The 20,826-nt window shown below is 41.3% G+C and overlaps 1 protein-coding gene across 1 annotated transcript; it reads left to right on the top strand.

Annotated features, from left to right (window-relative positions):
• The first annotated feature begins 616 nt into the window (after window positions 1-616).
• On the top strand, window positions 617-20,037 carry LOC112572763 (multiple epidermal growth factor-like domains protein 6). Its single transcript, XM_025252628.1, has 11 exons — window positions 617-742; window positions 5,360-5,485; window positions 5,972-6,103; window positions 10,363-10,491; window positions 12,061-12,135; window positions 12,395-12,622; window positions 13,830-14,012; window positions 15,404-15,511; window positions 18,007-18,103; window positions 18,751-18,788; window positions 19,549-20,037. Exons 2-11 carry the CDS (start codon window positions 5,467-5,469, stop codon window positions 19,668-19,670), a joined length of 1,131 nt encoding a protein of 376 aa, XP_025108413.1. The 5' UTR covers window positions 617-742; window positions 5,360-5,466; the 3' UTR covers window positions 19,671-20,037.
• The last annotated feature ends 789 nt before the right edge of the window (window positions 20,038-20,826 follow it).

The raw sequence follows: 20,826 nt of genomic DNA, 5'->3' as shown, positions 1-20,826 counted from the left end.
CTCTCGGCCTCCCAAGAATATGCACGGTGCATCTCTCAAACCCCCAGAGCTCTTCACGGCGAGGACGCGGACTCCAGTAAACAAGACCAGTTATGTGGCACCCCACAGTCACAGCAGCAGTACTCCAGTAAACACGACCACTAATGCGGCGCCCCACAGTCACAGCAGCAGTACTCCAGTAAACAAGACCACTAGTGCAGCATCCCACAGTCACAACACCAGTACAGCCGCAGTAGTTAGCACGGCAAAGGTCGCAGCAGAGATCGCAGCAGCAGAACACTGGCTGCTATCGGTCGGCTGAAATATCCACCCGTCAACGCTGGACAAGGGGTGAACACTGCCCGGACCGACCGCAACTTTCCTATAAAACGTGGACCAGCACAAAAACAGGAATCAGCAAAATTACGGTAGCCACCCGGTAGGGGAATAAGACGAAGGGGAAATTCAGCCCCTCCCCTCCTCTGACTACCCTGTACGCTACATCACCATCATCATCATCATCATCATCATCATCATCATCATCATCATCATCATCATCATTAATTATTAAAGTATTATTGCAGTAAAATTTAGAATAATTGTGATTCCATGGACTTCTCTCTCTATATATATACAAACACAGAGTTTATATTTTCAGAGTGCAAAAACAACACACTTTGGGGTGAATATTGTAACAGCTCGTGTCCTGCAGGGTGCAAAGATGGAACTGTAAACTGCAACAGAACTACTGGTGTCTGTATAGGTATCTTGTTTTATTTATTTTAGTAAACTTAATCAAAATAGCCGTGTTTATTCAAAAGAAAGAAGAACGCGCAGTATATTAGACGACTTATCATCATTTCTCTGAAACCAATTTACGTGTTGGTTTATGGCCTACCTTATGAAAAAAGGTGATCCCGGGACAATGTTTTATTATTGTAAAATCTAGAATAATCAAGATTTCTTGTATTTTTATTTCTTATATCACTAGACTAGAAGTTATTGTTTTCTGTTGTATTTTACTTAAAAATTGAAAAGCTATGATATTTGAGCACTAAAACGTTAAGCACATATGGACGCTGAAAAAAAGTTAACTATATATATATGTGTGTGTGTATTTTTTAGCTGTGCGACAGGAACCATTGGGGTAACCAATGTGAAAACATATATAATAAAGCAGGGGTGTCAAACACACGGCCCGCACACGGTCACGGTCATCAAATTTTACCTGACCCGCGAAAAACTTTTAGTTAATCATTGTTAATGGCCCGGCGACAAGAAGTGCAAGTGACAGAAAAGTTCATGTCGAGCACAGCAAGCGATGTAATGATTGTAGAAAACGTGTTTTCTACTTTTATGAAAGTTTGTATAGAGTATAGACCGGTACACGGACTTTTCGCCGACGGACGTTTCGCCGCCGGACGTTTCGGAGCCGGACGTTTTGCCGACTGGCTTTTCGCCGCCGGACGTTTCGGCGTGGGGCACTTCATTTCGGCATTTCACGCGGGACCTTTAGCCGAAGTCAAGTGTGTGACGCCCCTTAGCTTACACATTTCTCTCGCCATTGTATCAGTGTATCAGTGAACTCTCTCTCACTATCCCTCCTCATGTGAACCGTTAGCTCACACATTTCTCTCGCCATTGTATCAATGTATCAGTGAACTCTCTCTCACTATCCCTCCTCATGTGAACCGTTAGCTCACACATTTCTCTCGCCATTGTATCAATGTTTTTTCTCAAAGCTGTTGCGCATAATCTGTGACAATCAAAGTGAACTGTCTGTGAAGTCTGTGTGTAAAATTTGTTTGAAATAAAGAATTATTGTGTAATCTAGTAGTTACTTTCATTCTTTGAGAAGTAAGTAAGCTCTCTCTCTCTCTGACATAATGCGGCGAAACGTCTGGCGGCGAAAAGCCAGTCGGCAAAACGTCCGCACACGGTATAGACCACCAGCAGTGCACTGGTGAAGTTACCACCGCTCCTGTTCATGATCTGAAAGGATGGTCAAGTCGGGGCCCATAAATCTGACCTGTGACACGGGACACGCTGGCCTGAACACAGCAGTGGGTCGAAGATTTTGAGTACCTGAATCCGTCCGAGAGCAAAGGGTGTCTTGGGACACCCCACGTGTAGGAAGAGGCAACTCAACCACAGACTAAGAGAAACTCATCACTTTCTTCGGGCTGGCTAACGGGGCCATCTCGAAAGAAAGATGATTGTACACTAAGCACGTGTTGTGACTTTTCTAAAGACATTTACTTAGTTTTAATTTTACTTAATGAAGATCGAAAACATTACACTGTGTAGTGAAGGGATTTTTTTTTTTTTTGTAATTTCAATAGCAATCAAATTTTAAATTAAAACTAGCCTTTAAAATGGCCAAGAGAAAAGTTGATTTTGAAAGCAGTCTTTCAAAGCCCATAGTAGACTGAAGGCTTGTTTACTAATATCAGTGGTAAACCAGTGTGTCTACTTTGTAGAGATACAATAGCTGTGACCAAAGAATGCAGTCTGAGACGGCACTACGAGACTAAACAGGACAAGTTGAAAAACTTGAATGCAGAACAGAAGCTAAAGAAAGCGGAAGAACCTAAGAAGAATCTAGGATGACAGAAGACATTTTCGCTATAGAAACATCAAAACGTGAAGCTGCTGTGAGAGCAAGTTTTGTTATGGCAGAAGAGATTGCTAAATCAGTCCGGCCAATCAGTGAGGGAGAGTTTGTCAAGAGTTGCATGATAAAAGTGTGTGAAGTCATGTGTCCAAATAAAAAGCAAATGTTTGCAATGTAAGCCTCAGCAGAAACACGTTTGCTGATCAGATTTGTGAGATGGCCACTGATGTGAAAACACAGCTGATCGAAAAAAGCAAAGACTTCGTTGCATACTCTCTTGCAGTCGATGAAAGCACTGACACGACGGACACCGCACAACTCGCCATCTTCATCCGTGGAGTCGACTCCAGTTTGAATATCACAGAAGAAATATTAGACATAAAATCCACACATGGGACAACGACAGGAAAGGACATTTTTGACAACGTATGTCAAAGTACAACTGACGTGAACCTGCGCTGGGACAAACTTGTCGCACTTAAAACAGATGGAGCGCCAGCGATGTGCGGCCCAAAGAGTGGACTAGTTGCAAGGATGCGGTCACATATCAAAGAAAAGTGTTGTTAGGAGTTGATAGCATATCACTGCATAATACACCAAGAGTCGTTATGTCCTCAACATGGAGCATGTACTGAGCACTGTAACACGCAAACCGTCAGCTTCATCAGAGCCAAGGGTTCAATCCCCGCCTGTTTCAGTCCTTTGTGCAGCAAATATTCACAGTGGGGCGGCAGGCGTATCACACAGACGTGTGGTGGCTAAGTCGGGGAAAAGTTCTCACTCGAGTTTTTCAGCTAATTTGGGAAATCTGTCAGTTCATGGACAGCAAAGGAAAAGATTCCACAGTCTTGGAGGATGAAAAGTGGAAATGTGTGACATAACTACTTATCTCAACGCCTTGAACCTGCAGCTACAGCTATTGGGCCACTTGATAACGGACATGCATGATGCCGAGAAGGCATTTCAAGTGAAGTTGGTCTTATGGGAAGCATAAATGAACCAATGCAACTTGTTTCACCTTCCTTGTTGCAAAACAGTGATGGACGAAGTCAGCTTCAAATTCCCAAATGCACATTTTGCTGAAAAAATGAACTCACTTCGTGCTAAATTTAAACGCCGTTTCAGTGGCTTTGAGTTACAGAAAAACGATTTCCAGCTACTTCACAACCCATTTGCCGTCGACGTGGACACTGCACCTGTGCATTTGCAGATGGAGCTCATACAACTGCAGTGTAATGAGTGACTGAAGGCAAAGTACGACTGTGTGGGGCCTGCACAGTTCACTCATTCCCTCCCACAAACGATGCCCCAGCTTCGTCTACATGCGTCTCGAATCTTGAGCATGTTTGGCAGTACATATTTATGTGAGCAACTTTTCTCTGTGATGAAGATCAACAAAACATCACACAGGAGTCGTCTTACTGAAGTACACTTGCAGTCCAACCTGAGAATCTCCACAACACAGAAATTTACCCCAAACGTAAACGAACTTGTTGCCAAGAAAAGATGTCAAACGTCCACTTCTGACAAAGTAAATTAAGAACAAAAACTGCGAAGCCTTGGTTTGTTATTACTTTAACTTTGTTTTAATGTATGATTTTGTTCAAGTCAAATTAATAAAAAAAAAGTTTAGTTTTCTACTGTTCAATAAAAAGTTATCGGACTGAAATAATAACGTTCGGCCCACAACCTTGTGTATGATGTGAGATTACGCCCCCTGTGTGATTGAGTTTGACACTCCTGTAATAAAGGGTGCAAAGTCGGACTAGTCAACTACGACCGAAGTAGAATTTGAAACAAAACATCTTTATTAATCCCTCCCAATAATTACCACTTATCCGCAATGTTAATACAGCAGATCACGTCACCACTTAGCGCGGCGCCGAACGTAGTATATAGTTTTAATCTCGGAACCTGTAATATCAATCAGCTCACAAGCCTGGGTAAAAAGACAAATCCACTGATATACTATTTACAAATAGTAATATAATAATAGTAATAATATTTAAATAACTTTAAATTGTACTGGTGCATGTAGAGGTAACTCTTTTTATTTATTTTAGAAAAATTAATTAACATAAACAGTGTTCTTTCTAAATGTTGACGTAGTTTGAAGCAATGACTGCCTTAGAAGGCATAGGATGAAAATGTGTATGTCCTTTGTTTTAAAAATCTCTTTAATTACAAATTTTTATTGAGCACACGGCTTAGGCTGCTCCGCCTAATACTTCATTTATGAAAGAAATAAAATATTTCAGCACAGTGTCTGATGTCCTGCTGGCTGAATACGTGCATTCTTGTTTGTTTGCTGGAATAAAAGGTCACGTCGGAATTTAACAAGTACATGAAAAAGATCAAAAGGAACAATAAAATTGCATGTAAAAATAGTTATGACCTAACCAAAGAGCACTTTAAGTTTGTCTGAAACTGAATACAAAACATTTCTGATGTCTTAAGATTTGCTTAGATGCAAACCCTACAGCTCTTATCGCTCTGTTTGGAAACAAGAGAAACCTCGCATGAGAAGTTTTCTTTCCCATTTAAAACACAATAGTTCTACTGCAAGCCTTGTCTTTCTTCCCCTGACCTTATTTTGTGTGGCGATTGAATGCAGGTTTGTATTTTTTATTTCTTTTATTCGATTTTTATGAGCACTCTGCCATGAAAAACGGATAGTTTGAAAGCAGATACTTACCTTTAAGTCTTTGTAATTTTCATCAGTACGTGATGTGTAAGAATCTTTGCCTTCGCATGTCTCGTGTACAGAATGCCCTGATGGAAAGTGGGGAAACAACTGTTCGGATGCCTGTGGAGAAGGGTGTAATGAGACCAACTGCCACTTGAACGGAACGTGTCATTGCAGGTCACACTGGATGCCTCCAAACTGTGACGGTAAGCCTACCTTTATGGACAAATATATTGGACTGCCAGTGCAGAACAGAGCTGATGCTGTACTACATTTATAAATCTGATGAATGACACCACCTTCACACACGCAAACGCGCAAGCATACGAACGAACGCACCACACACTCACACACTTTGGAGGGACAATCCGAAGAATCTTCTTCTTTCTTCTTCTTTCTTCCTTCTTCCTTCTTCTTTCTTTTTTCTTTCTTCTTTCTTTCTTTTTTCTGTCTTCTTTCCCAAAAAGATCATACATTACTTCTCTTGCACACGTTGTCTTTCTTTCTTTGACTTAATTAGCGAGGCTACTGATTATATATATATATGCATCTATTCTTTTAAATGTAACTGCTTCTGTTAGCGCTTTCACAAAACAAAAATGCAATTTTGAAAGCACTTACTTCAGTCTTTGTAGTCTTCTCTCAGTAAAGTGCTGTCTCATATTCTTTGGCCTCACATGTTTCGTGAACAGTTTGCAATCCTGGAAAGTGGGGACCAGACTGCCTGAATGACTGTGGAGAGGGCTGTAAGGGCGGATTGTGCAACATGACTAATGGGCATTGTAATTGTACATCAGCAGAACTGATAGCGCCACTGTGTGGAGGTAAATATGAATGTTTTAAAAGAAATTAGGGCTGCCAGTGCATGGTTGAGCTGATAAAAAGCGTTTTTAACATAAATGACAATGACAAGAGTGACACCCCAACACACACGCACCTTACCCCCGCTCATCCTTCACACACGCACTCACAGATACATTCAAGCACACACTTGTTTTGAATTTTGTTTGAACTGACCCCTGCCTGGCTGTATTTTTGATTTAGCTATGCAAATTTACTGTAGAGTACACACCACGTTTCTTCTGTACTCCGGTGGAAGGACAATGGTGCATACTTCCCTACAGTTTAATAAATATAATAATAATCACTGTTATATAGCATCTTGAACCAGTATTAGCCGGACTCAAAGCGCTTTATTGTCTTTCACTGGAACATCACTGTTCTTAAACCTGTTGTTTAGCTGTTTGTTTATCTTGTACAGTGTCTTCAGGTCATTTTTACTTGCTGCATTTTCTGCTTCATCTGCCAGTTTCTCTATATGGTCTCTTTTGTCGGTTCTTGCCATTCTCTTTACCTCTTTGTTTAGTTTTGTATACCTTTGTCTGAGTTGTTCCTTCAGGCGTTCAGATCTGGTGCTGTTGATTCTTTGTTTGGCTGACTTTCTCTCTTCTATCTTCTTCCATGTCTCTTCTCTGATCCACTGTTCTTTCTTTTTCCGTTGGAAGCCCAGTATTTTCTCTCCTGATTCCTGTAAGACTCGATTGAAGTCGTCTAAGGTCATCTCTTGTTGGTCTCCTAGTGCCTGGAACCTGTTCTTTACTTCCACAGCAAAGGCCCTTTCGGTGGCTGGACTTTTCAGTTTGCCAGAGTCCACTCTCTGCTGACGTGCCTGTTTTCCTCGTGATCGACGCAGCTTCAGAGAAACTGTGGCTATCACAAGAGTGTGGTCACTGGCAATGTCTGCTCCTCTGTAGGCTCTAACATCTTGAAGTGAGCTCCTCCATTTTCGGTTGATGATGACATGGTCTATCTGGTTCTTTGTGATCCCATCTGGTGATGTCCATGTTGCCTTGTGGATGTCTTTGTGTGGGAAGAGTGTGCCTCCAATCAGTAGGTTGTTTTCTTCACAAAAGTCTGCCAGTCTCTCTCCGTTGTCATTGATGGTTCCGATTCCATGTTTGCCCATGACATGCTCCCTGTAGGTGTTGTCACTTCCCACCTTGGCATTGAGATCACCGATGATGAGCAACATGTCATGGGCTGGAACGCTTTCTGAGGCTGCCTGGAGCTGATCGTAAAAAGCATCCTTGTCTTCTGCCTCAGAGTCATTTGTTGGTGCATAGCAGGCTAGCACTGTCAGCTTGGTGTACTTTGAATGGAATCTTGCTCTCAAAAGCCTGGGTCCATAAGGCTTCCATTCCAGCAGTGCCTTTTCCGTTTTCTTGTTGAGGAGTAGAGCTACTCCTTCAGAGTGCTGAGCGTCTGATCTTCCTGAGAACAAGATGGTATGTCCTGACGCTAGTCTCCTCTTTCCCGTGCCGGTCCATCTGACCTCACTGACTCCCAGGATGTCCAAGTTGTAGTTGTCAAACTCCTTAACTAATTGGAGCATCCTGCCAGTCTGGTACAAGGTCTGGACGTTCCAGCACCCCACCCTCAACTTTTGCCTCGGCTTCAGTAAATCCGCTGTCGGGCGCCAGCTCCCTTTCGGGTTTGGCTGTCGTCCGTCATTAGTCCAGTCTCCTGGTGTGCTTCATTACCTTCGCCATCTGTGACGAGTTCTCTGGTTTTAGTTTCTGTAACATGATTTTTTTTACATGGTGGGGTTGTTAGCCCTACCACAACCTATTTTACCTCTAGGTGAGGTGTCCACCTTAGTCGCCTCTTACGACATGCCTGGCTGGATGGCAGGGACCCTATTCTTACAATGCTTGCTAGGCAAGCATACCCCGGGGTCCCACAGGTTTAAGAACAGTGATGTTCCAGTGAAAGACATGAGCGGTAATGTTATAGAGGGAGAGGCAGGAAAACTACAGCGCTGGAGGGAACATTTTGAGTCGGTTCTGAACAGACCAGATCCCCCTCAGCTTGCAGACATCCAGCCAGCAGCTATAGACCTTGACATCTGCACAGACCCACCAAGCCTGGAAGAAGTGACAGCAGCAGTCAAGACAATGAAGAGCGGCAAAGCACCAGGGGCAGATGGAATAACAGCAGAGATGTTGAAAGCAGATATAAATGTGACAGCTCCCAAGCTGACTGAAATCTTCAGGCAAATTTGGGAATCAGGGCAGGTCCCTGTTGCGTGGAAGACAGGGCTCATCTTCAAGTTACCCAAGAAAGGAGATCTTGGAGACTGCAATAATTGGAGGGGCATAACACTTCTTTCCCTCACCAGCAAGGTCTTCAGCAAGATTGTTTTGTCAAGACTGACGGCAACTCTTGAGAAAGACCTCCGACCACAGCAAGCAGGATTTCGCCCTGGGCGATCCTGCTCTGAACACATCTTCATTCTGCGACAGATTCTGGAGCAGAGCAACGAATGGAACACACCGCTGTACATCAATTTCATCAATTTCATCGACCTGGAGAAGGCTTTTGACAGCATCCACCGCGAGTCCTTATGGAAGATCCTGAGACATTACGGAGTCCCTGCAAAACTTGTTCAGGTCATTGCAATGCTGTACAGCGATTTCAAATCCCAGGTTGTCTGTGACACGGAGCTCACAGACCCCTTCAACGTCGGTACCGGGGTGAAGCAGGGCTGCATTCTGTCGCCGTTCCTCTTCATCCTGGCCATGGACTGGATCATGAAGACTTCCACCGACAGTGAGAGGAGAGGGATCAGATGGACCATGACTATGACAGCAACAACAGCGCTAGAAGACTTAGACTTTGCTGATGACATTGCCCTGCTGTCACACCGCCACCAAGACATGCAGGAAAAAACAAAGGCCTTCTCAGAAACAGCTGGAAACCTTGGCTTGAAGGTCAGCACAAAGAAAACGAAAAGTATGAGAGTGAACGCCAGAATCCAAGACAGCATCAAACTAAATGGAGAAGAGATTGAGGAAGTTGACAGTTTCACCTATCTTGGGTCCAAAAATGTCAAACACCGGGGATGCGGAGGTGGAGATTCGAGCCCGACTGGCGAAAGCCAGCCAGGCCTTCGCCTCACTCAGGAGCACATGGAAGGCAGAAAAAACATCAGCCAGAAGATCAAGCTGAGAATCTTCAAGTCAAATGTGATCACCACCCTCCTTTACGGATCAGAATCTTGGAAGATGACCAAAACCATCAGTAACAAGCTTGACGTCTTCCAAAACAGATGCCTCAGGCGCATACTTAACATCTTTTGGCCAAACACCATCACCAACGAAGAACTCCACCGAAGAACTGAAACCGAGTCCATCACCACGCAGGTTCAACGAAGGCGTTAGCGATGGATTGGACATGTGCTCCGCCAGCAGACAGCAGACCTTTCCAGAGTCGCCCTACGATGGACTCCAGACGGCCGAAGAAAACGAGGCCGCCCAAAGGAAACTTGGAGAAGAACAGTGGAAAGGGAGATGAAAGGAAAGGGCTGGACATGGGGTCACCTAGAGCGGGTTTCAGCCGATCGACATCGGTGGCGGACTCTGGTTGAGGCCTTATGTGCAACCTAATGCACGAAGAGGAATAGATAGAAAGCGCTTTATATACATACAGTCACGCGAGCTCACCTTTGTTAAGGCAGACATCAAATGCACCTTAAACATGCATACACAGACACATGCATACACAATGCACAACCAAACGGATCGTGTAGCGACTGTAGCCTATAAACTGTCCTCTCTAACATACTCCCCCGTTTCTGCCACTGGTCCTCGATAGCTTTCCCAGATCACTCCTATCCTAACTCCCGCGCGATGTCTTTGCTCATCATCTGCCACTTCTTCGAGTCCCACTAAGACGAAAGACGTATGGCAGAGGTATTTCTGGTGCCAAGCCCCATTACCTTGGAACAGATTACCTTTCAGCCCTTGTTATTCTGATTCTCTTACCACCTTTAAGCCCAAACTTAAGACATTTTTGTTTCAGAGCAAAAACTTTAACGCGACCCTGTGCTGACTACGAGTGTGAATAACGTGTCTGTCTTGACCTTTTGAATGAGTAGCTGTGTTGAGTCTATTATTTTGAAATGTACTGCTTTTATCAGGGCCTTAATGACTGCAATTTGGAAAGCACTCACCCGTCAGTCTTTGTAGTTTTCTTCAAGTAAGTGCTGTCTCGTAATATTTGGCCTCGCATGTTTTGTGAACAGGTTGCAATCCTGGCAAGTGGGGAAAAAACTGCGAGAATGACTGTGGAGTTGGTTGTGAAGGAGAAACATGCAAGAAGGATGACGGGTCTTGTGAATGTCAACCAGGCTGGGTTGGTACAAAGTGTGACGGTAAGCATGCATGTGTGGAAAAAACATTGGTCTGCCAGTGAACAGTGACTGAGCTTGTAGTACACGATTTTAACATAAAATGGCAATTACAAATGTGACACTCCCAGACACATCCAGGCACCTTACCCTGCTCCTCCTTGAAACATCTCTCACACACACACACACACAGACGAACACGTACACGATTTTCAGCTAGACCTCTGCTTTACTGAATTTTTGATTGAGATGGCAGCATTTACCATAAGCTGCACACTTGATGAAGATTTTGGAACAAAGATCGCGAAGCTAATACAATTAACCGTCTAATGACCCTTCTGTATTGGGCTAATTTCGAACAGTGACAAAGTGCGACTGCTGACATATGAATACAGTGGCAATAGTAAATGATTTGATGTGTGTAATAATAATAAGACCACCACCACCACCACCAACAACAACAATAATCATCATCAAAGCACAGTTATTCTTCTTCTGGTCCACTGTATAGGAAGCATGAATCATCTCGTCGTTAAGAGGTCTGTGATTTAGTTCGATATCTCCAGCACACATCAAGAGACTTGATAGATGACAGCAAGTAATACACATTGTAAGCTCTTAGTATTCACCTTCCTTTGTGCGACTGCGGCAGTCTCAATTACTGTCCATGTTGGGATGTAAAATAATGATGTTGGTGCAATTCTTAATTATTTGTACTATCGAAAGTTCTTTGTATTTTTTTCACACTAAAGTTCATGAAATGTTAATTATGACGGCTGATGTTGTTCCTCTTGAAATAGGCTCAGGCCTACTTAATACAAAATTATAATCTTGGAATCTTAAAGCTCAGGTGAAGAAATGAAAGCAGACATTGTAGCTTTCCCTACTTAGATCACACTAAGGATTGACTTGGATTTTGGTGGATTTTGGCAAGTCAAAATGAAGATTTTATTATTAGCAGAATTTAATATACACGATCAACACGAGCTTACCTCACTGTGGCCATTACATTTTATTGTAACTTCTGTCCACCTTTACCAAATACTACACCCCCACGTTCACGTTTTTCGTTTTCACGAACTTAAAGAACAGTTCAAACCGTCGAAGAGATATCTTGCTTTACTAGTGGTAAACCCCAGCCATGTTGCTGAAGCAGAAGACCTCATCATAAAGCTTTTCTTAGTAACACCAAAGATATTGAATACGATAATACTACTACTCTATTACTAATAGTATTTAGTATCTTTGGTAACACTTATTGCTGCTGCCTGTAAATTCATTCGCAAAGCGCAGAAACCCATCCTTTGATCTCTGCTTTGCCGCTGTCTCTCCTTCTAACGTCTCTGCATTCTCCGGTATATAAAACATTCATTTCTGCGAGAGAGATTGGAGTTGTAGAAAAACAAGCTTGTTGGCCTCACACCAGAGACCTGCCGAGCGCACTAACCTATAAAATACGGACACTCCCCTACAACAGAACAACAATGGTAATGACCAAATAATATTAATAGTAATTGTATTAAAATCTTGTAATTTTTAATCTTCATTTTTCTTAAAGTATAAAGCTCATCTTTCTAGTTTTGGGGGTTTCAGGTCGACCATGCGAATGTGGAGAATATGAATGCACAACAAGTGGAAAATACATTTTCGCTGATGTTCCCCGTAAAGGTAAGCTCGAGTCGTTAACGGCGTGGTTTTGGTATCCTTGACGTGAAATTCAGTAAAATTATCTTATTTCTCACACGATCTTTATTGTTTTATGTGTTTCATAAGCTGTGAACAAAGAAGAATAATTATTTATGAACAGGCTAATATTTTACCAATGATGCTTTGCTTGCATTCTAACTCACTTGTATTTTTATAAACGTAATAACGATGAACATAGATTTTAGAGATGTGTCAGTATCTATTTTTTTCTCGGTTACAGTAAACGTCGCAATCGGTAAACCATCAAAGGCAAGTACAATTAAAAAAGTAGACAATGATGATTCCGCTGTGTGCTCCTGCCTTGCCAATGATGGCTACTTATCAACAACAGAACTCACCACATGTATGTCTACTGCTGAAGGCGATCCTGCTCCTTTCTGGGAACTCGACCTAGGTGAAAAGTATGAAATTGCTGGAATCAACATCGACTTTGACGATGACGATAAAAGTGAGTAATGTCGTTTCTGGCGCTGATACATTCTTTTTTTTTCTCTCTCTCTCGCAAGACTAGTCTTGTGTTTAGCTTGCTCGACTCCAAATTGACTCGCGGGCCGTAAGTGTCTCCTGACAGGTGATAACAGTCCTCACCTTCAGCCTTCAGCGAACACGATATAGAATTTACCTACCGGGATGTCTACCTCGGCGCCCTTTTCACTTGCGGAGAGCCACTTTCATCAGTTTGTTGCCCAAACAGTAATCTCTCTTGTTGTGCCTCTGACATACATTATGCAGAAAAGAACTTAAAATGTAATTGTGGTTGATAGGATTGTTTTTGCAGGCTGCTGGCTTTCAAATTGTCGAATCAACATAAGACTCCAAACCTTTTTTTTTATTTTATGTCTTTATTTGATTGCCTCATTAAGTGAGCTCTTGTCTGATGCAACTTTATTATTAGGGATTTGATTTGCAAGAAACAGGCAAGCAGTTTTAAATACCAGCTAATGACACAAAAATCGTAGTTTGTGATTTTAACGAAGCAAAGTTAACGTGCACAGAAGACTTTTTTGGTCTTTGTACTAAAACCACATAGCAAAGTGTTTATTTACTTGTTATGCACGTTATCCAATGATATAGAAGTGTTATATACGCCCGTTATAGAATATGATATAAAAATGTACATTTGTACAGCACTTTACCACACAATAAAGGCCATAATCTCAGTGCTAATCCGTTTACACAACAAATAGCATTATCGTAGAATCTACACAATAAATAAAACAGTGAAAGGTATACATGAAATATGACAGTAACTTACGGCTTTCATGACAGCTCAAGCTCACGATTTGTTTTCTTTTATGATCGAGTTTATTTCATTTTAAAAAAATATTCCCCAACATGTGAATACATAATAACGCCTAATTTGCAAAATAAATGCATTAAAACATCGGCATTCTCATCTGCTCCCAGTAAAGTAGAACTCGGAGGAAAAGTACCCGCTAAACAGGAAAGCGTCTGTGACGTGTCCCATGCAACTGTTTTCAGTGATCAGTAGATTTAAACAAGCATGGCCTGTTTAATGTGTTTATAATTCAAGTACCTTCCCGAAGAAAACATAACTGTAAACAATAGTAAACATCTACATAAAACATTGTTTGTGATGTATGGCGCTGGGGATAAATGCGTGCGTACGTGTGTGTGTGTTTCTTATTTTACAGTGAGAAGGTCAGGAATCAGCATTTTATTGGATGGTAAAGAGATTTTTGTTACCAATGATCAAACAACTGATCCAGCTTATATTCCTAACAATAAGAGAAGAAATTGGATTGGACAAGTTTTGAAGCTGCAGAGAAAAGGTCCTCGTATAGATCCACTAATGATATGCGAAGTCGAAGTATTCAGTAAGTAAAATGTCTCCATTACGCAAAATGAAATTATGATCAGTACATGTGAAGTAGGAAAGAGAGGGAGAAAAAAAGCTGAGATCTTCTACCCTCAGAAAATAGAAATTATTTTGTAGTAGTGATAGCGTCAAAGGCAACAATTACCTTAACCACACGAGCGCCATCTTAGTACCAGAACGAGGCCTCATAGACCTTTTGAGAGCAAAACAAGCCTCTCATCAGCTCAACACATGCGTAAAAAACATGTGTTTTCGTCTCCCCAATCTTTAGATTCAAAGCTTTCTTTCTCTCTCTCTCTCTCTCTTTTTTTTATTAATTTTTTTTTTGTGCTCCTTGCAAACGAAAGGAAGTAGAGCCTATCAGCTATATTATATCTGTCATCATTTGTACAAAACACACAAGAAAGCCAGTGTTATTGGACGTCTGAAGCTCTCATTCTTCCTCGTAACCATCAGGCCTCGTTTTGGAAAGCCGGAAGTGCCGCTCGTAAATAAGGTCCATTGCGGGCCACACCGCACTCGGGTTTGCTCAGCTCTTCAAGTGGACGCCATGCCGCGCTGACCATCTTGTCACTCGCTTAGGGTCAACCTATAGTTAGCAAATCTTAACCTCTTTCAGTTTGCATAGATCTCTCAGACTGAAGCCGAGCGAGCGTGGAGGAAATCAGAATATAAGATTCATTAACAAATCCTTATAGAGAGTGAACACTAGGTCATCAGTGCAATTAACAGTCCCAAGAAGCAGCATGCTAAAGTTTACATTTGAAAGGCCAACTCTGCCAACTAACTGTTTTCCATTGTAAACCTTCTCGGCTCCACCCCTTGCCACTCGTCACAATCCATTCTATAAGCTTTTATAAATCCTGCAATTTTTCAAGTTTTAACTTTGGATTAGTTAGAGATGTCATGTGGTGGCCGCTTTCACCACTTTTGCATCACCTGGGGCAGAAGCCTGTCGATATAAACATCCCGTTGCGAGCTTTACCATTGTTTTCTTGTATCGCAACCCTAACCAAGCCCTGCATTCTTGCAAAAGACAAAGGCGAAAAAACTTAAGGAACATCAAACTATTTCGCTCACAAAGCATCTTTTTATATCAGTGAAAACCTTCATAACTATTATCGTGCATCATTACATGATTTTAAGTTCATTTTATTTCGTCTTGCATTCGCTTAAATCAGAGCGAAATAACAAGAAGACTAATTAATTTATAAATAAAACACGTTTGCATAAAATATTGAAAGATTCGTTTCTGTTGATTATAAAAAACAAACTGTTTTAATGTAAACCACATTGTCTTGAGTGTGGTAAATCTTTGTTCTTTTTGCCACCCATATTTTTCTTATTGTTTAATACACATAAGTGTTTCTTGCTTTCTGATAATGATAGATTGCATGCCAGGATTTTATGGCTATGAATGCGAAGGAATCTGCGAGCGACCAGTTTGCGACAATGGGAAATTTTGCAGCCGTATTGATGGGTCATGCCCAAAGACGGGTAAGAACTTACGTAACACGTCAATTTGATTGGCTATCACCGTGTGATTGTACCATATCGTGTGCTATTATCAGTATTAATTAATTTTTTTCCCAGCCACTGTAGAGCCTGTATTTTGTAAATTACGTAGTAAATAAGGAGTATGGGATATGTAATCAAACTACACAACTGTCAGCTTAATCAGCCTGCCAGGTCAAAATCAAGCTTCATAATGGCATTGAACACACTGCCCAAGAAATGCTAGCTGAAGACTAGCAAACAAACTTCAGAGCATCTAGGGGCTCATTTGAACATTTTAACGGTAGTATTGTGAAAAACGTCTAGAGCACTAGAGGGATCTCTACCACAACCTCACCTTCACAGAGGCGCTTGATAATGTCCGAGAAGCTGCGCCATGTGAAGTCAAAAATCAACGTCTAACGAGGGGCTTGTTCAAGTTATGGAAGGGCTGGAAGAATTTAAATAGTGCAGTTTTATGACGACAAAGGGAACTGTCGTGAACTCGGGTAATGAGCACGCGAAGATGGTCAGAGGTCGCAATTACCGCTGCCTCGGACTGATTATACTCTCGACATCTGTACCAACTAACGCCGACATTTACGTGCGTACACTTACACTAAATTGCTAATTACTCTTTAATTAACTCGTGAGCCCCCAGTACGCTTAACCCTAACAAACAACGCAAGGCAATTTATTTTAATGAGGAAAGTTATTAATCATCGAGAGTATTTTCAAACAATTACACAATGAAGCAATCCCAACTATGGTCGTTTTTTCTAGGTGTCCCTTTATTTCCCCATCCCTAGTTCAGATAACGTGCTGTGTTTTAGGTGTACTGAGGACTTCTATAATTAACGGGTGTAATCAGACCGTTGCTCTGTCCTTCTGTGAGAAATCCCCTGCAGCGACAACTACCGTCTCGCATTCCAACCTGACTCTGCGTCATGTCCGTCGTGACGTAAGCGGTCCGCGGTCATAGTCCTACTGATTGCAGAGGAGATAAACGGTGGTGAGACTTCTTGGCCTTCTGTCCACCCGACGGTCCAGTGCCGCCAAAGGCCGACTACTCTGTCCTCGACATAACTCACCGCTAACACATCCCCACAGTTACCCGTTCACCTTCTGACAGTCTGCTTACCAGCGCGTCCGCCTGTCACGTTGAGAGAGTAGAAGTGCGACACGAACACTATTGCCCTAAACTAGTTATCACCTTACAGGAACCTTCTTTCAAATATGTGTGGATGTGGTCAACCGTTACTCCTGTCACCTGCACTGTTCCTTAGAACATCATGCGAGAAGCCCACCATGACCACCACATTTTATTTTCATCGGTTAGGCTAATATTATGTAAACCACGCTTTTCAAAGGACATAAATCTGATTACGGCGAACTACAAGACCAGCAGACGACAGCGGGCGATGGTTAACAATGCTCTCTGTTGCCTGCGCTGTTCAACACCTCCCAGGCAAACATCATGTTAGAAAGTGTTTACAACGACCGCTGCGTAAACCCGTGAGAAGCCATCATGAAATTTTCTCTTTAGCAGAAGACATTGACCTAATCAGCAGACAGCAACAGCGAATCACGAGATCTCACAAAGAGCGCAAATGCAAAGAGATGGGGGCAAGAGCTAAGTCGCGGTAAACATCAACGGGTACGGCAAACACGGACCTACAGTAACAAATGTCATGAATAAATAGCGAGGTCAGCAGATTAAAGTCTTGTAAGCTTCCTTTTCCAATTAAAGTAGCTGCGCGGCAAAAATTCGCATCAGGATCGCAACAGGATTTGACACAGAAACAGCATCAGGTTGATCTCAAAATACAAGTTGCACAAACCCTTCGTAGCAGAGGTGGCTTTGGGGTGGCGACTTGGGCAACCTGAGGGTGTCCCTACGATAGGAGATTCTTCTGTCGTCGTCGACTCATCACACAAAAATTTCGGGCCTTCACAGATGAAATCGCCAAGGGCTTCGTATACTGCTAATGCTGCCTCTGTTCGCAATCTTCATTCTGCTGTACGACTGCTTGTTGACTTCAAAAGACAAATCCAGGCATTTGACACCAAGGGCTTAGGAACATTTCTCCGTAATATCCAACATGGAACACAAGATAAATGAGTTTGAACGGACAGCAATCGTCACTTATGCGGGTGCCAGGAACCCCCTTCTTGCAACAGTGAAATGAATAGCGACCAAAGTGAGAATCCCAATAGAAAATGTTAGCTCGTGATATTGGCTGATTTACCCCAAAAGTCCAAAACTAAGCTCAGAAAATATTTGGTGAAAACGTTAAGGTTTACACAATTCTAAACTTACTACACACGTTTTCGATTTCGTTGACCGTCTTTAAAAAAACAGGTGATAGCAGCCAAACTTATCTGCTATTAAAATATTTTCATAAAAAGTCAAATTGTTTCAAGCATGAAAAAACCTACAAGAAAGTATAGTCTTCCTGTTCATTAAATACTTTAATGTGATAATTATTTGTTTCTAGTTGAAGTTAAAGAGACCACTGACTGTTCTCCGTTGATCCTTGTAGCGGGTTATGTCGTTGGCTTTCTCATCATCTCACTCTTCATCTTTGCTGCAAAGTAAGTGTTATTTTACCATAATGTGCCGTGATATGATAAGTCACATATAAAATACCCGAATCACGTATCAAATGCCCGAGACACGAATATAAAGCAGCGAGCGTTGTCACGTTTTATCAGACATGTACGATGACTTGTTATGTTTGAAAATAACGATACGTTATATTCTAACTGCTAACATCAACGAAAAGCCTTTAAGCATATATTATGAATGACATTTTAGCGTATGTTTGCTGCTAAAGATGGCACTGACACAGCTGGCACTGACACTGTCGCACCACATGACACACTGAAGTGAAACGGCAGCAACACTTAGGAGGATGACGATTTCGCAACGAAGCATGCAAGATTATCGTAGTGTACGGAAAATAAAACAATTTTCCTGCGAGAAAAGTACAGTCCACATTCAAATACTTATTCACAAATTCAAACTGTCAAGCTTGGTATTATTCTTGAAATACTCCTAAAACATTTTTGATATTCAAATGTTATTCATCTGTAGTAGGGATATTGGAATTTTTCCAAAGTGGGCTCGACTTTGCTCGCTGTGCTCAGTTATCCAGAGTTAAAATTAAATACAAGAAAGCATATAATGGAAACGTTGAAATAACTGTGTATGGTTAACATACCTAATCTATTTTTTTCAGAGTTATTCCGTATAAAAAGAAGTCTAAACCTAAAGCTGGTAAGTACTGCGGCTACGTTATTACAGATGTTTTGTTTGCACATTTGAAAGTAAACGTCAATATATGTTTTCATATATAAATCAGCGACTACTGTATGCATGTGGTGGAGCACAGCTCACTTCGTCTTGTCAGTCTAGCATGCGGGGACAGGTACCTGACTCCAAACAGCGCTGGGGAAAATAAGGGAACGAGGGAGAGGAGATGGAAAAGTGTATTAAACTCGAGGGTTTGACTTTGAAGTGGAAACCATGCAGTTTGTTATTTGGAATTGAAATAAATTGTTTGTACCACCAGTCCCGTTACTTTTCAGACACATCTCGTGTGTGTGTGTGTCTTTTTCTATTGGTGATGATTGCTTGTCACCGTCTTCCTTTAATCGGTGCATGGGTCATCTCAGTTTTGTATCCCAATCCCCATTTCTGATAATATTCAAAGATAATAATGAGCAAGAGTATTAACTGAACCTTCATCTGTGAAGAAGAGAATCCCAATACGCAAGGTTTGACCCTGCAAAGAAGCGCGTTAATGAGATGCACGTAACTGTGTGCGGAACAGACCGCTTATGAGGACTTGTGTGTAGGGGCATTGAAATGTTGTGAATGCAGCAGCTTATCACATACATTAGCATCAGGGTTTTGGTAAATTTCCTCAGGTTCAAAGTACTTTTGGTAAATCATCAATCTTTTGTTCACACGTATTCTGTATTTTGTCAAAACATCATCTGGCACTTGTATTATTTTGTCCTTTTCTTATAAACAGTGAAGAAGGAAGCTGAAGGTGATAAAGTAGAGGAAGGATCTGAATCTAGAGGTGATAAAGAAGAATCGCAAGCTGAAAGCGGACAATCAAGTGGAACTGATGAGAAAGAATCTCAGGTGTAAGGGGGATGACAAAAACTTCTGATATGTCAGGACGTTTTTCTTGTTACAATTGATGTTGTGCTTATAAATGTTGCACATTTTATTTTTATGAAACATAAAATAGTGCCCGCTGGATCTGGAAACTAAATGCCGTTTCTCGAGTTCCCCATTTTGCCTTACGGGAACATCTTACTCTCGCTTCTTCTTCGACTACGGCCCCTGTAGGCTAGTACTATACAGAAAACAATAGGGTGCAAGGTTTCATATCGTTTGTTGTTATTCGGCTTAGTATTAACATTTCATGTTTACATGGTTAGAGTCAATTATATCAAACATTATTAAGTGCTAACATCGTTAAAGATTATTTTTATAGTTATTATTGCAATTGTGTTTCTGTTCCCTCTAGCTTATTATAGCACACACACACACACAGAAAGAGAGAGAGAAAGAGATGAGGGGAGGAAAATTATCCCTCTATGATTAAGTTATCACATATTCTTTTACATGCGAAAAAGAACGTTGTAACACAATAAAGCATAACAATCATATATAATCTCCCTCAATAAAATAATCTGCCCAAAGCAAAAGATAGCTCAATAATAGTCAACTTGAATTGTTCAGTTATGTATGATGATGTTTAAAAAGATGAAATCAAACTGTTTGATTGTCTAATTAGCTATCAATAGTTTTATATATATATATGCTTCAAATGATTAGATTCATTGTCAAAATATTAACTGCGGTTCATTTTTGGTCACTGAGAGTTCCTCAGATTTTCTAAACAAAATGTAGATGGTGTCCAGATTTGACCACATTGTCACCAAAAACATTTTTTACCCATACATAAGGAACAAGTTTGATGTGTATGTATGAACAACAGTGAGAGGCAGCTATTTCCAAACTAATACATCTATGAACATTTTGCTATGCAAGTTGCAGTGAACTAAGTTATTATACCTATAAAGTTGGAAAGTGCAGAAAACAATAGGGTGCAAGGTTTTATATCGTTTGTTGTTATTCGGCTTAGTATTAACATCTCATGTTTACATGGTTAGAGTCAATTATATAAAACATTATTAAGTACTAACATCGTTAAAGATTATTGTTTTTATAGTTACTATTGCAATTGTGTTTCTGTTCCCTCTAGCTGATTATAACACACACACAGAGAAAGACA

This window comes from Pomacea canaliculata, linkage group LG9, assembly GCF_003073045.1.
Source record: "Pomacea canaliculata isolate SZHN2017 linkage group LG9, ASM307304v1, whole genome shotgun sequence".
In the NCBI taxonomy this organism is placed as follows: Eukaryota; Metazoa; Mollusca; class Gastropoda; order Architaenioglossa; family Ampullariidae; genus Pomacea; species Pomacea canaliculata.
This window is presented reverse-complemented; position numbering and strand designations above follow the sequence as displayed.